This window comes from Natrix helvetica, assembly GCF_964273705.1.
Source record: "Natrix helvetica genome assembly, chromosome: 1".
NCBI lineage: Eukaryota > Metazoa > Chordata > Lepidosauria > Squamata > Natricidae > Natrix > Natrix helvetica.
Window position 1 is genome coordinate 115378581 of NC_138548.1, and position 15791 is coordinate 115394371.

Here is a 15791-nt window from a genome sequence, read left to right on the forward strand (position 1 = left end):
AGCCTGCTCCACAGCCTGCTGGTGTATTTTAAAAGAGTATAATTTTAACAATAGAAACTCTACTCCTGCATTCTTTACAGAAGGAATAATTAGAAGAAACATTTTGTATAGCAATAGTGCTTAGACTTATATACCGCTTCACCGTGCTTTTACAGACCTCTCTAAGTGGTTTACAGAGTCAGCCTACTGCCCCCAACAATTTGGGACCTCATTTTACTTACCTCAGAAGGACACAACAGAGAGCAGGAAAACCTGGAATTCTTGTGTTCTTATTTTAATGTTTTTCCCCCCTCTCTCTCTCTATTAAGTCTAATTTGAGATCAGAGATCAGGCAAGCAAGTGTTTGGAGGGAGGGATAATTAGAAACGTTTGACATGAAAACTTCGTCCAACTTACAGAAAATTATTTGAACCTTGTTTTTGAACCTTAGGAGGCTTTTGCCTATATGCACCCACACATATTTGGATAACAGACAGTGCATAATGAATGAGAAAGTCAGTATTTATTAATAATGCTTTTTTTCACATGTCCAGGGCAATATTGCTTTGTTTGAAGCATGCTGCAAGGAGAGAATACAGCAATTTGATGATGGTGGCTCTGATGAAGAAGATATCTGGGAAGAGAAACATATTGCTTTTACTCCAGAATCTCAGAGAAGATCCAGGTAATCTTCAAATACTCTAGCAGGAAAATTTTATTTTGTTGTTGATGATGATAGCTAGTCACGATCTTCTACTAATTTCCTCTGGCAGAAATGTAGGTGACAAAGCAAATTTTGACCTTCAGCACTGCCTACTTTTTATGTTGCCCAGTGGTTAGAGGCCTTCTGAAATATAACAGCTGAAAACAGAACCCCTTCATAGTTTCTTATGACATGGACTTGGATACTTTAAATTCATTAATTTAATCTGTCAAGATATTTAGGATAGTGTCTGATCAGATTTTTTGGAGATCACTTTTAAAATTAATACAAAGGAGGCTTCAGTCGGCCACCTACTTCCTTGAGCTTTACCATTAACAGTTTATCACATCTAATAAAAAAGATGTTCAGTAGAGTCAAGTAAGTTATAAATTCCTTCTTATGAAAAGAAATGGCTCCTAAGGTTACATGAGCTACACTGGCTCCTAGATGGCCTCCAGATGCAAAGTCAAGGTCTGGTTGTCACTTTAAATATCTACATGACATGGGTCAGATCAACCATGGACTACCTATCCCAATTGTTTTTGCTGCTTCCGTTAGTTCTGATAGAGCGGGCATGCATGTCCCATCCGTGAGGCAGTGTCACCTGGTAAGGTCAGAAAGCGTAACCTCTCTGTCATGACATCTGTTTTAGGAAAGAGTCTGCCCCTCCCCTCTGTGGTGGCCTCATTAGTCTTTCAGAAGGCTGTGAAGACCTGGCTCTTGGACTCTGGCATCGAATGGTTTTGTTGAATAGGTTGCTAATGTAATTTTAAAGGCTCAACCCAATTTTTAAAATTAGTTTATATAGTTTAGTTATATTTTATTTACATACACTACCCAGAAATGCCTGGCTAAAATTGTTAAATAACTGGATTTTTCATTCGAGGGTCTAGTGACTTTACAAGAGTCCATCTGTATGTTTCCTTTGGATTGATATTATCTAAGTGGCAAACATAACAGAATGTCTAGCTTTGCTATGTTGTTTAAATACACTGTAATTGTATTCATAGTTTTCCAGTTTATCAGTGTGACTCTTGAAACCTGTAGGCTCATGATGAAGCCTGAAAAAGGTTGTGTACTTTAATGAATAGAAGAAAGCTGTTCTGCTTGTTTGAAGGCAAAACACACTGTAAAACATTTTCTGAAAACTCTACTATTGAACGGCGTTAAAATCGGTGGACGTTCAACCATGAGTTCAGCAAAAAAAGTCCTCTTTGTAGCATTATTTAATGTTAATGAACAAGGGGGAGGAAATCAGTCAGACCTCTTCATCTATTCTTAATCCTCCAAAGTTTTAAAGTTTTAAAAATGGTTACGTAATAAGGGAAGGGGAGAAAATTCATGTTATATGTCTCTCTCATTAAAATAAAAAGTTCAGGCAGTACAGACAGTGAAGAGAGTACAGATTCTGAGGAAGAGGATGGAACAAAGCAAGACCTGTTTGAATCAAGCACCAATACAGAAGACAAGATGGAAGTAGATTTGAATGAAAGTAAGTAGCTTTTTTCACACAGTTTCTCATGCATTCAAATTCAGATGCAGGTATTGCACTGTCCTTACTGGATTTTTTTTCATGTGTTAAAAAAAAAAGTGGAAGCCTTTGGCCTTCTTTTTTTTTCATTATTTCTACTTCCTCACGTTAACTCCATAAAAATAAAAGTATTTTACATCACTTCTGTTATTATGGTTGCTGCCTCAGTTGGACCAAGATGGACCAAACTCTCAACATTTAATATATCACAATTGTGTTATATAAATTGGGTTTGTTTTTTGGACTGTTTCTAATTTCCTTTTAACTTTTGTACTATGTGTTTTTTAATGCTGTACGCTGCCCTGAGTCCTTGGGAGAAGGGCGGCATATAAATCTAATCAATCCAATCCAATCCAATCCACAATGCAAGGACAATATATGGATGTACAGAGGAACTTAGGAACTTGTGCACCACCCCTTCCTCTCTTGGCATTTTTGGCTTGTAGCAGGTGGCTGTGAAAGACAATCTGTAGACATTTTCCATTACAAATGAACCTGTGTAAAATGTAAAGAGGTATATTCTAAAAAGGCACGGAATTTTTGTAAAATTGAGTTGTTTAAATATGGTAATGGGAGAATGACTAGTTGTAAATGATTCTATTTTTTCTCAGTATTCATAGAAGTAATAACAGTTGACAAATTTTCCCTCTGACTTTGTTTAAAACTTAAACAAGCTGCCTTGCTATAGGCTTAGTATTAGAAAATAATATAATTGTAATGTTACATTTCCCCCCAGCACCTAATTGGTCAGCTAACTTTGATGTTCCTATGGAAACCACACATGGCACTAATCTGGATTCTGTTGGATCTGATGTATGGAGCACAGAAGAACCAATGCCAGCAAAAGAAACTGGTTGGGCTTCCTTTTCAGATTTCACTGTAAGGTAGGAAAGTTTTTTATTCCTGCAAAACCTACAAATGAAATTAAAGAAACAAGAAAAAAACCCATATATTTTATTTTCACATATTTTATATTTGAAATGAAAGCATTAGCTCATTAGTTTGCTTTGGCATCTTTTAAAAGTGCAGCTGAAGTAATAGATTAACATGTTTAGGTGAAAAATAACTATCTGTTGTGCAATTTGAGAAAAAAAATGGTTGCCATTATTCGAGGCCCAAGTCAGTTTTTTGTCGCTCATCCTCAAACCACATTGCAGAAATTCATCAATAAAGTGCAGAATTGTAGTATTTTTCCCCTACAAAAAGAATTATTTTACTGAGAAAATCTCAGTCTCTAAAATTAAAACCTAACTTCATTGACTCATTAATTTTGTTGCAAATTTCATTTCTGTACAGAAAATCTTGAATAATAGGATAAAACAAGCAGCACTAACATTTTCTTCCCTGGCACTTCAAGAAGTTTTTCTCTCTTCATTTTCTCTCTATCCTCTTCTCAACCATTATCCTCCTTTTTTCTGCATCTCATTCTGCTGAACATTATACTTTTGTTTTCTGGATTAAAAAATAAATCTGTAGCTGAATAGCCATCTCTTTTTCTTCCCTGTCCTAATTGAAAGGTGAAGGTTCAAAGAAAGGATAGTTTAGTTTTCAGAATTTATACAAACTTCTATAAGGTCTCAAGTGCTCATTGATGTTTCGATTGCCTTTATTTGCTATATAAGCACAAGTATACTCTAGAATCCTGTTCCAAATAGTTACCATTATCATACAGAAGTGACCAATTGAATTATATCCTGTGTACTCCTTGCAGATAATAAGTGAAAATGTGATTCATCAATTTATCTTACTTTTGTTTTTAAAGTGCAAAAGAGTCTTTGAGAAGTAATTCACCTGTGGAAATGGAAACCAACACCGAACCAGTGGATCCTCTGAATGCAAATGAAGTTGCCCTTGTGACCCAGCCAGAAAGTAAGAGCTCAGGATGATTTTGATTAATAATGTGTGGCATTAGACTCAACATATTCCACTGATGTGAGAATGCCATTTTACGGGAACTTGGAATTGATCCTTCTCTGGAGTTGTGTCTGCTATATCCCTAAGTCTGCCATCTTTTATGAAATCCTGGCTCCGTCAGTACAGCTTGGGCAAAGACGGTTTCCCCCAGTTTGGTAGAAAGTGAAAAGAAAATGTTAAGGGAACTTGGCAATGATTTTATCAGTGTTTGTAGATTCCACACAGTATCATTTCTCTGACATGGGTTCTGACGACTTTCATTATTATTTTTGTTGGATTTTTGTTGATGCTTTAAACAGAATTAATTATTTTTTAATTTTTAATTTTTAATTAAATATTTATGCTGCCCATCTCCCCATTCTTACTTGTCATCCAGAGTTGCTACTGTAACAGTAAGCTCTCAATAAGAGTTTACTCCTAATCAGTTAAATATATAAAAGTTTATTCTCCTTATTGCTGACAGTTTTTTACAGCTCAGTACAGAATAGAAGAGTAATACAGATATAAAATACAAAATAAAAGAGTAACTGTCCAGTTTCATTGTTCGAATTCTTTTTTCAGATGTAGGAAGTATCGCAATGGAAGCTGGTTCTGATGGAGAAGATGATACAGAAAATGCAGATAAAGTGACTGAAACAGTAATGAATGGCAGCATGAAGGAGACTCTTAGCCTTACTGTAGACGCTAAAACTGAGACTGCTGTCTTCAAAAGGTGAGGCATTAAACTTTGCTGCCCTGTAAGTTTGAAGAGTTTTCATTAACCATATTGAAAGGTGGCCTGGGGTTGCATTCTCAAACCATTTAAAACAAGAATTTGGCACAAGCTTTCTGTGAAATTGAGATTTAAACATGATTTTATTTTTTTGTGAGTGCTAAAAGTTTAATCAAATGAGGTATTCCTATTTTCACTGAATATCATTGGACAGATTTTTAATTTTAAGTTGATAGTTGCTGTTTTTTCTTACATAGCCTCTGAAGTCTTTTCTGTGCTTTATGTTGACCTCTTTTTATTTTAAAAAATAATTTTCTAATCTACTTATGAATGAATTATTGAAAATAATAGCTGCCATGGGGCTGATGTGATAGCCACACAACAAGGGCCTTTTTCCCTCTTCACTTGTACTTTGAGATAGTTATATAAATTTAGCATGTTTTATGTGCTCTTCAGTTCAGCTTTTTGGTCACAATTCTGACCTGAATATTAGAAAAAGACCTGAACTCACACAATACAAAGGGGGGCTCACCCACCCTTGCAGATTTCTTTCAGTACCTTAAGGAAAAAGTGTTACCCCAATGGCTAAGAAAATGTATAACTTCCAGCCAAAATGATCTGGGCGGTTTACAAAAAGTTGGCCTTTACTATGCTGGTAGTTATGCTTAGGAACTAACTGATCACTATTATTGTAGTATGACAGGAATAGGGAGTGTCCCAAAGGTGCTTTTTCAAGAGGCAATTGGACTTCCTGGTTTTTCTGAAGAAACTTCTTGGATGAGAAGTAAAACATCTTCAAAGAAAAGCCAGAAAGTCCAGTTGCCTTTTGAAAAAACATCTTTGGGACAATCATGACCTGGATGACTGAGAATCTCCATAGATGAATAGGGAGTGTGTTGCAGGCAATTTTGATTTCATCCTCCAATAGGTGTTGGAGGGGAAAACGGCCCGAGGCCTCCACTCCCTGCTGTGGAGGCATAGTACATGACACAAAGATGACAATGATACTTCTCGTTCGTTCTCTCTCTCTCTCTCTCTCACACACACACACACACACACACACGTACACACTCACACTCCCTCCCTCCCTCTCTCTTTCCCCCCTCTCTTCCCCCTCCCCTTTCCACCTACAAGAACTAAGAGATGCTGTGAAGGCATAGTACATGACACGAAGATGACAATGATAGTTCTCGTTTGTTCGTTCGTTCTCTCTCTCTCACACACACACACACTCTCTCTCTCTCCCTCCCTCCCTCCCTCTCTCTCTCCCCCCTCTCTTCCCCCCTCCCCCTCTCCACCTACAAGAACCAAGAGATGGATGGGACATGGTTGAGGTCTTACTCCATCAGCTGCCTTTAGCAGTGAATGCCTCCCTTCGGGCCCTAGGTCAATCGAAAAAGTCAGATTTTGATACTCTGCCAGAAGGCCAAAAGGGAGGGAGCCAGTTCTCACTTCTGGTGGTGGAATGTTCCACAGAAAAGGCTCTTCTCCTTGATCCCGCCTGTTTCATTTCCTTAGCAGATGGGATTCATAGAAGACCTCTTGCACAGGACAGACTGGGGAGGCTTTTCCCATCTGGGAGAGACCACTTCTCAGATGTCCTGGACCAATGCAATGTAGGGCTTTAAAAGTAATGACTAAGACCATGAATTGAATACGAAACCAAACTAGCAATCAATGCAGCTAGTGCATATTTGAAATAATGCAGCAAAAACTTAGGCACGGTATACATATAGTATAGTATATCTAAAATAAAGAAAATATGAGGCATGATAATCAGAACATTTACAAAGAATTAAGTTAAATTAAGTTTGGTACTCAAAATGTATTCCTTGGCTCAGAATTCTTTAATTATAAGTAAATATCCCCATAACAAGATTTGTTTTTACGTTCTTGGATGAGTTTTCTTTTTTCCCCCTATAAAGTCTGCTTAAAAAACAAAATACGTCCTACAAGTGAACTTTACAGGGGCAGTATGTTAAAACAGAAAATAACCAGGCTAATAACTAATATGTATATATTAGAAATGAGAATGCAACCGAGGGTAGGATAGTACTTTTATGTTGGTTAAATATTCAAATTCTGAAGCTGAGTCAGTTTAGATGAGATGCAATGAACCTTGAATCCCATAGCATTCATAATTCAGATCCCCTTTGGTTTGTTAATTAGGATGTTTACAGCTCTATTAAATTGTGAGCTCTCAGTGATTACTTTGGAAATCCACCAGAGACAATAAATGTTCTCTTGAGAGACTGGCATTTCAGCTGCTACGTATTTTTCTGGATTGGATTGCCAGCTTTTTTTTAAAATCAGGCATACTGAAGGACCAAATATTAAGCAGAATGCCTTATTCTGTCTGTTCTAATCTGAATCTCAGGAGCAGAGTTCTATCATCTAGTGCTCATGATTGTGTTGTAGTCTCACAGGATTTTTGGTTTCAGCCTCCATTTCTACATCTGGATTTGATCCCCTCTGTTTTCAGAGTCAAAATTTACACAGAAGTGGCTGATCCCAAATATTATTGATTATTCTAATTTCTACAAAAGAGATTCTGTTTGCAAAATTATCAAGAAACTGTGAATTTTCTTTTTGTACTGATTCAGAAATAAAAGGATTTTATTTTCAAAGTGAGTGGGTGCAGAAGGTATTCAGAGTTGGAATGAATACCAACTCTTAGATCAAGCCAAAGGTTTGAAATTTTAACTTCAGCTTCACCTGTTTTTGCAGGGAGCATATTTTTTCTTTCCAACCACGAACAGATTGCAGCCAGAATTACAGTAAATGTTTGACATGTTACAAAAATCATTTCAAATACTAAATGTATCTGCAGTTAGTTTGAAAGATTTCAAAATGCAGATAATCTTTTATTTTTTAGAATGACTAAATTATTGTTAGACCAGTTTATCTATCTATCTATCTATCTATCTATCTATCTATCTATCTATCTATCTATCTATCTATCATCTATCTATCTGACTTATATGGCCTCCAATCTCATACAACAACTTTAGGAAGCTCACAATAATTCATGAAACTAAAAAAAAATGCTATCATATTTCCAACTTTAGATACTTGCTTTCACAGATGAAGAATGATTGGTTTTTCTTTGAACTTTTCCTCTTCTCATGAAAACAGGGTAACTAATATAAGAGCAATCAACCTGGTGGCTTTTTTTCCTTTCTCCTTTCTTAGGACAAAGCTTTTGGGAGAAACACTTTTTGAATTTAAAGCATCCTGGGTTAAACCTTGCCATTGCTATATAAGACTAGGAAAAAAAAGTATCTTTGAAACAGTTCATCCTCCCAGAAGACTATTATACTTAATAGAGTGGTTGGGATAAGGCATTTTCCTTTGTTGTTCATTTTCTGTTCAGTTACTGTCTATTTTATAATTTGACTCTACTAGTTTTATTACACTCCAGATCTGGATGGATGATTTTTCTTCTATATGGAAAATAGGAAGTTTGCTTGCATTAGCTAGACAAGTGGAATAGATGCCTCTGCACTGGCTAGTTTGTGCACTATGAAACACCAGTGCTAAATCCACCATATTTTCTTTTTGTGTGTGTGTTAATTTAGGATATCCTTTTCTTTCCTCATAAAGTGATCCAAATTCTGGATGTTTTGTAAACTTGGTTTGTGAATATAAACAATGATTACTTAAGCATAGTACTCGTGTAGATTTTTCAAGCCACGGATTGCTGATTTGCTTCTTTCCTGTTTTCTGGAGTACTTTTTATTGAATTGCACTCTTGGATGCTGGAAAAGGACAAAACACATCATTAAACATCTGGTTTTCAAATATTTCGGTTATCTTTATTCAGGAAAACTCAAAACAGTTTATTTTATTTCATGAAAATGGAAGCTGATTTCTGGTAATAGGTTGGTTGTAAACTGTTGTTGGATCATTCCAGCCTGCAGTTGGGACCTGTGATTACTGAATATTAAGCTTGTGAAATCAATCCATAGGTGTCCACAAAGAAGCTTAGTTTTAAAAATGTATCCCAACTGTTCTTAGCAGCAGAAATTTCTAGTTTGTTTAAAGAATTTGAATAACAATACCACTATTTTTGTTGCATCCTAGACAGACTTGATCCAAACATTCTTTTTTTCTGGGAAAATCTTGATAGTCTTTTTTTATATTACTTTTCTGTTTTTTCCACCCTTCCCTTTCACTGTGGCTTCAGAGTGTTGAAATCCTATCGGTATGTACTGTAAAAGGATCATTCATGTTTTTGTTTTATTTTTTTCATTTTGGGCATCATTTACATTCTTTATTCCTTTTTTTTTACTACTCTCTCCTGCATTTTTTCTTGTCCAATTCCTTTTTAATAAACATAAACTGATGGGAGTAATGAATGTCAACAGAAACAACAATCTTGTGCTTGTTTTCCATGTTTCAATCATATTTCTAAAATCTGTCTGCATGTGACCTCTGGATCCTTTTCCCCAAGTCTTTCATTATTGCATGGCAATACAAGCATTTAAAGCACAAACAAAGCTGTAATTTATTTATTTTTATTAGTGAGGAAGGAAAACTGTCTACCTCGCAAGATGCTTCTTGTAAATATGTGGTGGAAGAGAATGCAGATGCTGGAGAAGAAAGTCCTGCAGCTCCGCAGCCCACTTGCAGCAGCCTGGAGCAGAGGTACTTCTTGTTGCCAAGTCATTTTTTAAAAATTATGAACAGTGTATGTATATGAAATGCTTATAATCTTGTCTTATTACCTGCTCCTAGAATGTCTTACACATGGGCTCTGATATAGGCTGTGCTTTCACCCTTATAAACTTTTGGGGGGAAAAAGTGGTGAGGAAAAAAAGAAAATATAGGTATGTGTAGTCATGAGGTAGACCCAGCTGTATAGATCTTCCTTTCAAGGAAAGATATTTTATGGAAAACCATACAAATAAATGAAAAGATGAATATGTATGGCAAAGTGCTCTCAACTATATTGGAGACTCCTGGAATTATGGGCTATTCTATATCCTATAGGATGGGGTCCCCCAACCCCCAGGCTGTGAACAGGTACCCATTTGCCATGCAAGTGACAGGGGAGTGAGCAAAGCTTCATTTGCACATGCGCAGGAACAAAACACACACACACACACATGGTCCATGGAAGACAGTTTTTCTTACGAAACTGGTCTCTGGTGCCAGAAAGGTTTGATACTGCTGCTATAGGATTCTAGCACACTAAACATTGCTACATTTTACCATCTTGTTATCTATGTGCTTGTCCATATATGATAAAGCTGCACAGAGACTTCTGAGCATATTGGAGAGCACTGTGTCCTTACAGGAGTAGAACTCTGAATTAGCCTTCATAGACTTTCTGGCCAAAGTACTAACAGCTTGCAACAGCCTTTTGATTCTGGGACGTAATAAAAAAAAGGCTGCTCTGGCAGTTGTAAGTTTGCTGCTGATAAACTCGCTTTGTACTTATGTCTGACCTTAAGTATGTATCTTGGAGATGGGAGAAAGCAGCTTAGCTAACTGGGAAGATAGGAAATGCACAGATCAGGCAAAGCTTTTTTTCTTCTCCATAATAAGCTAAGAGCATAGGTTACAATGATAAGCAATGAATATGTTCACTGTTTATTCTAGCAATTAGAAATGCAACATGCTTTAAATATTGGTTGTACTTTAGTAACATATTGAAAAATACTTATTTACAACAGCTTTCTCATCCCCATAATTTATAGTTTCTGCTTAATAAAGAATATTTATAGTGAATTTCATTGAATTAGTTTTTTTTGTAAATTGCTAGTGCTTTAGAAAAGGGCTCGCTCTTCTTCAGATATATAAAGGCTTGCAGAGATTGTAAATGTTAACCTTTTCCGTATTGATATTAGGATTTTTAAAAATATTCTACTATCCTTTTACATATTTAGTGAATTTTTGTTAGAATTTGTGATCTGAATGAAAAATATCTAGGTACCCAATGTTGTTGAGTTAGGGCAGCGGTTCTCAAATAGTGGAGCGCGCCCCCCTGGGGGGGCGCGAGGTTCCGTAAAGGGGGGCGCGAAGGTTCCCTTTCCATCTGGGTGCAACGGCGGCGAAGGTGTGGGCGAGGCATAATATATGCCGCCTGGAAGTGGCAGCACTTCGGACTGTGGATTTTCATTGGAGCCGCGGGCTGGAGCTGTGCAAGAAGCCTGCTCGGGCGGGGGTGGGAGGGAGGGAAGCATGGGACCGCCCGTCTTCGCCACCGCGTAGCTCGCCTCCCCGCCAGCAGCTCTACCGCCAGCATTCCGTCTGGAAGCTCCACCGCAACAGCCGCTGTTGGGGAAGGGACAAAGGGGCGGCGGTCGCCCGATCTTGCCACCGCCACCCCTTCGCCCCTGGTAACGGCGACTGTTGTGCTGCTGCTTCCAGCTGGGATGCTGGAGGAGCTGCTGGCAGGGAGGGAGGGAAGAAGGGCAGAAGGGAGGTGGAAGGAAGGAAAGAAAAGCAGACACGCCGGAGGGAAAGAGGAAAGAAGGCAAGCAGGCAGGAAGGAGGCAGAAGGAAGGAGGGAAGAATGGAACTGGAAGGGAGGCAGGGAAGGAGGGAGGGAGAAAGGAAGGATAGGAGGATAGGGAAAGAGGAAAGAAGGCAGGCAGGCAGAAGGGAGGGAGGTGCAAGGAAGGAAGAAAGCATAGATAAGCAGGAGGGAAAGAAGGCAGGCAGGCAGGAGGAAAGAGGAAGGAGGGAACTGGAAGGGAGGCAGGGAAGGAGGGAGGGAGAAAGGAAGGATAGGAGGATAGGGAAAGAGGAAAGAAGGCAGGCAGGCAGAAGGGAGGGAGGTGCAAGGAAGGAAGGAAGCATAGATAAGCAGGAGGGAAAGAAGGCAGGCAGGCAGGAGGAAAGAGGAAGGAGGGAACTGGAAGGGAGGCAGGGAAGGAGGAAGGGAGAAAGGAAGGATAGGAGGATAGGGAAAGAGGAAAGAAGGCAGGCAGGCAGAAGGGAGGGAGGTGCAAGGAAGGAAGGAAGCATAGATAAGCAGGAGGGAAAGAAGGCAGGCAGGCAGGGGGAAAGAGGAAGGAGGGAACTGGAAGGGAGGCAGGAAGGAAGGGAAGGAGGAAGGGAGGGTGGAAGGAAGGATAGACAAGTAAGAGGGAAAGAGGAAAGAAAGCATGTGACTACGGTGGGAGACGAGGAAAGACCGGTGTGCTATGTTATGCAGAGGTGTACTTATAACAATTTTATAGACAAATGATACTATTTACAGTCGCGCCGGGGGGGGGGGGGGGAGCGCGAAATGTTTTCTTCTTCCTAGGGGGGGCATGACAGAAAATAATTGAGAAGCACTGAGTTAGGGGTAAAATACCTGTAAAAGAAGTGCTCCATTCAAGTTGGTTGCACTCCAGCAGATTAAAATTCAAACTTGTGATTCATATTCTGGCAAAACAAAACTTGAACCTAGAAAACACTCTTGATCTCATCTCATTCCAACAGTGGTGGAATTGGGGATCCAACCATCCAACTTGCAGAAATGAGCCCAAGAAGATAATTTTTAATATTTACAGACACACAATTATCGCTAAATTGATGCTAATTGTTCATTATTGGCACCTGTCGCTGATCAAAATTAATTTGCTATAGTTGGAGCCATATATTTGTCTTTCTAATGCTGAACACCGTCTTTTGACTAGAAGTACATTTTCCTTGAGAAGTCAACTCCTATGTGATACAGAAACTTCAAAAGAATATAAACATCTAATTAACATCTTCATCTTAATATATCTAATTGCTTCTTATTAAAATAAAACAATATATGTAAATAAATTATTAATTTGACTGCATCTCCAACAATATAAATGCAGTGAGGTCATTGCTAAAATATTGCCTATATTTATTATTGCATGCATTATGCGGCTTTCATATGCAGCCGTAAGCTCATCATGTTGAGGGGAAAAAATTCCCAGTGTGTTCTTGTTTTCCAACTTTTTATTTTTAAAGAGGATTGGTAGCAACCAATTTCTGAAATCTCAATGCCATGGCAAAAAATGCATCAGGTAAAAATGCTGATATCCTATGGGAATGTTAAGCAATCTGTGGTGCCAAATTTGAATCCTAAGCATTATGTACTGATCTCCATTGTGTCCTAGGTCACTTCCTGGGAAGCCAGGGAAATTTCACAAGGCAAATCTTCATTGTAATGCTGAATTATTTAATTTACTTTGCAAGTATATCAGTGCCATAAGGCCTATTCCGTTTTTTAAAATCTAAAAGTAATTTGATTAACTTTGTTTTTCAGTGTTCAGAATCGTGTACTCTTTTAACAATTTGATGCTTCTTTGATCTTCTTAGGACTGATCAACAAACCATTCTAGCAGAGGCATCTGTTAATGGCCCTGTATGATATGTGATATTGACTGATGATAACTGAAGAATATGAACTGATTTCAAGGATATGATTCTTGAGAATTTCATCTAGAACCTATTGGAGCCAGTCACTGCTGCATTTAATTTCACAAGTGATCAGGACCAGCAACATTTATATTCTAGATTTTGAGACATTGTACAGAAATTCATAAGTGTAAAAATTGCACATTGAAGAATACCAAGAAATTTTTGCGTATGTTTATATTGTATTGTTCTAAATGATGGGTGATTGTGAAATAAGAACTTGCCACCCAAGTAACATTAGTAATGATACTATAGTTAAAAATGGCTGTAAGAATAGTTTTATATAAAAAAAAGTGAATACCCAAATCTAATGTATTTGAGGCATACTATTTGACAATTAGTGACCAAAGTATGTAGCAATTTTCATAATTTTTCACCCAAAACATTTTTAAGTCTATCTTTCTTTCATTTTGGCAAAGAAATTGTTCAAATGCAATGCCCTTTAAATGTTTGGTTGCTTTAGATTTAAAACAATGATTTAAAAAGAATTTTGGTGTTTGACATACTACAGCAAGCTTTCAACTGGTAATTGTTTTCTGTATTGTTTAAACCAGATCAAAATGTAAGTCTATCGGTAGAGATTTTAAGTATTTATTACTACAGCTTAGTTGACAGATTGATGTTACTGTAAAGCCATATGTTCTGTTAAGTCTTGTTTGCTTGAAACAATACCTTACAGGTGAAACACTAGAATTTTGAAGTGCACATGGCTTGTTGTGTATTTTTACAAGACTCACCTTTTTTTAACCCATTCACCAAGATGTACTTTTAATTTAGAGCATTACAAAATTACACATTTTGAAACAATCTTCATATTTAAAACACTGTAATCCTTTTGACAAATCAAATAAATATAACAAATGCCCATGCTGCTCTTGTAATTAAAGTTTGTGTTTTAAAGATATAATGTCTTTAAATATCCAAATTGGGCACTTGAGCATGTTAATTGTTATATTTCACTGTTTTGATCTGTGTGAAGATTTCATTTGTAAGTTTTAAACCAGTTTTTTTCATAACTGGGTTGTGTATATATATATAGTGATTATGGAAACTAATTGTAATTTATAATTTTCTATGTCATAAAATTCCAGCCGCCTTTTCAAACAAAAGCAATATAATGTATATTGCCACATTCTTTGGTGGAAGGGTTAAAGGACACCTCTTGCACTTTTAGGTGCAAAATCCACTTTCTTTCAAAAGAAGTTATTCATGTATTTTTACATCATATGTTTTCCTGACCAGTATTTAAAAGCCAAAAGGATACTCTAAACAATGGCCAATGATTTATTTTAGAAAGTGTCCCAAGCTATGTGCCTAATATTACATTGCATACAGAAATAAAAACAAATGTATACTGGTACTTTTATTTTCTCATTACTTCTACATATGTATATGGTCATCATTTTGATGTTAGAATATGCATAATTGTGTGAGCTACACAAAGAGGATAAGAAATAATAAAATAAATTAAAGGGAGGAATAAAAAAAATTCAACTAAAAGGTAATTTATATCAACAGCATTCACTGTATTTATTTTATATCATTAAACACTGTCATTCTCAAGATAATTTTCAGCTCAACCCAAGGGACCGTACACATCCACATGGGCTTTTTAGCATAATATGAACATGATTAACCGTATTACAAGATGGTTTTCCAACTGTCTCATCCATAGCCCACAAAGTCCCGATGCCTCCAGTTCCAAATAGAAATTAGATCCCATCATTAGTAGTTTGAAATCATTCAAGGTCTGATGCCTTAAATTTACATACTATATCACACATCCACAGGGTACATATAATTTGCCTACTAAATGTAGCATACCTTTATCTTACATTTAATGTAATCCATCCAAAGAGTCGCTTTGAAGCAAGTGGTGGCAAACAAATTTAAGAACAGAAAGAGTTGGAAGTCCAACCCTCTGCATAAGCAGGAGACCCTATACCATTATGGACAAATGGCTGTTCAATCTCTTCTTCAAACCCTCCAGTGATGAAGCACCCACAACTTCTGAAGGCAACCCATTCCAGTAGTTAATAGATTTCCTCTTCTTTGTGGCAGCCCCTCAAATATCAGAACACTGCTATTATGTATTTTAAATAATAAAATATATTATTAATAAATAATACCATTGCAAGTTCTCAGAAATCCAGATATCTAACTGAAGTTAGTCTTAAAATAGATGTCCAGTATTTATTTGCATATTTCAGAATGTTTTGTGGATAGTATGAAATGTCTACAAATTAGTTAATTTGGCTATGGTTACCAACCACTTGGATTGTTTCCAAGTGGTTATTAGTGAATTTCTATACCTTGATTTCTGCAAATGATCAAAAAGTTTGGGGAATGTTCGAGAGTTTAGAGTTTTGGAGGACTTCTATCATTTCTTTGTCCCAAAGACTGCAGAAGAGTCTGGACCTATTCTCCATAAAATAGAAAAAAGGAGGATGGCATGTAAATTCAGAGAGGGGGATATGAACATTACAGGATATTACTGTCTATCTTACCTGGCAGTCTGAGTGTTAAGGATAAAACCAAGTAGTTGAATAAGATATTTCACC

General features: G+C 37.1%; 1 protein-coding gene across 7 annotated transcripts in view; it reads left to right on the forward strand.

The window, feature by feature from the left end:
- PPP6R3 (protein phosphatase 6 regulatory subunit 3) overlaps positions 1–14590 on the forward strand; it is a 67346-nt gene extending 52756 nt beyond the window's left edge. For 4 of the 7 annotated variants that reach the window (XM_081934120.1, XM_081934123.1, XM_081934125.1 and 1 more), the window contains 8 exons: positions 534–664; positions 2056–2174; positions 2950–3097; positions 3976–4082; positions 4689–4839; positions 9026–9043; positions 9364–9486; positions 13132–14590. In XM_081934120.1, the coding sequence (XP_081790246.1) occupies positions 534–664; positions 2056–2174; positions 2950–3097; positions 3976–4082; positions 4689–4839; positions 9026–9043; positions 9364–9486; positions 13132–13183 (849 nt within the window). In that variant the 3' untranslated portion in view covers positions 13184–14590. The remainder of the gene's footprint in view (positions 1–533; positions 665–2055; positions 2175–2949; positions 3098–3975; positions 4083–4688; positions 4840–9025; positions 9044–9363; positions 9487–13131) is intronic. The other 3 variants (XM_081934121.1, XM_081934124.1, XM_081934126.1) reach the window with 1 other exon arrangement.
- Positions 14591–15791: the final 1201 nt, after the last annotated feature.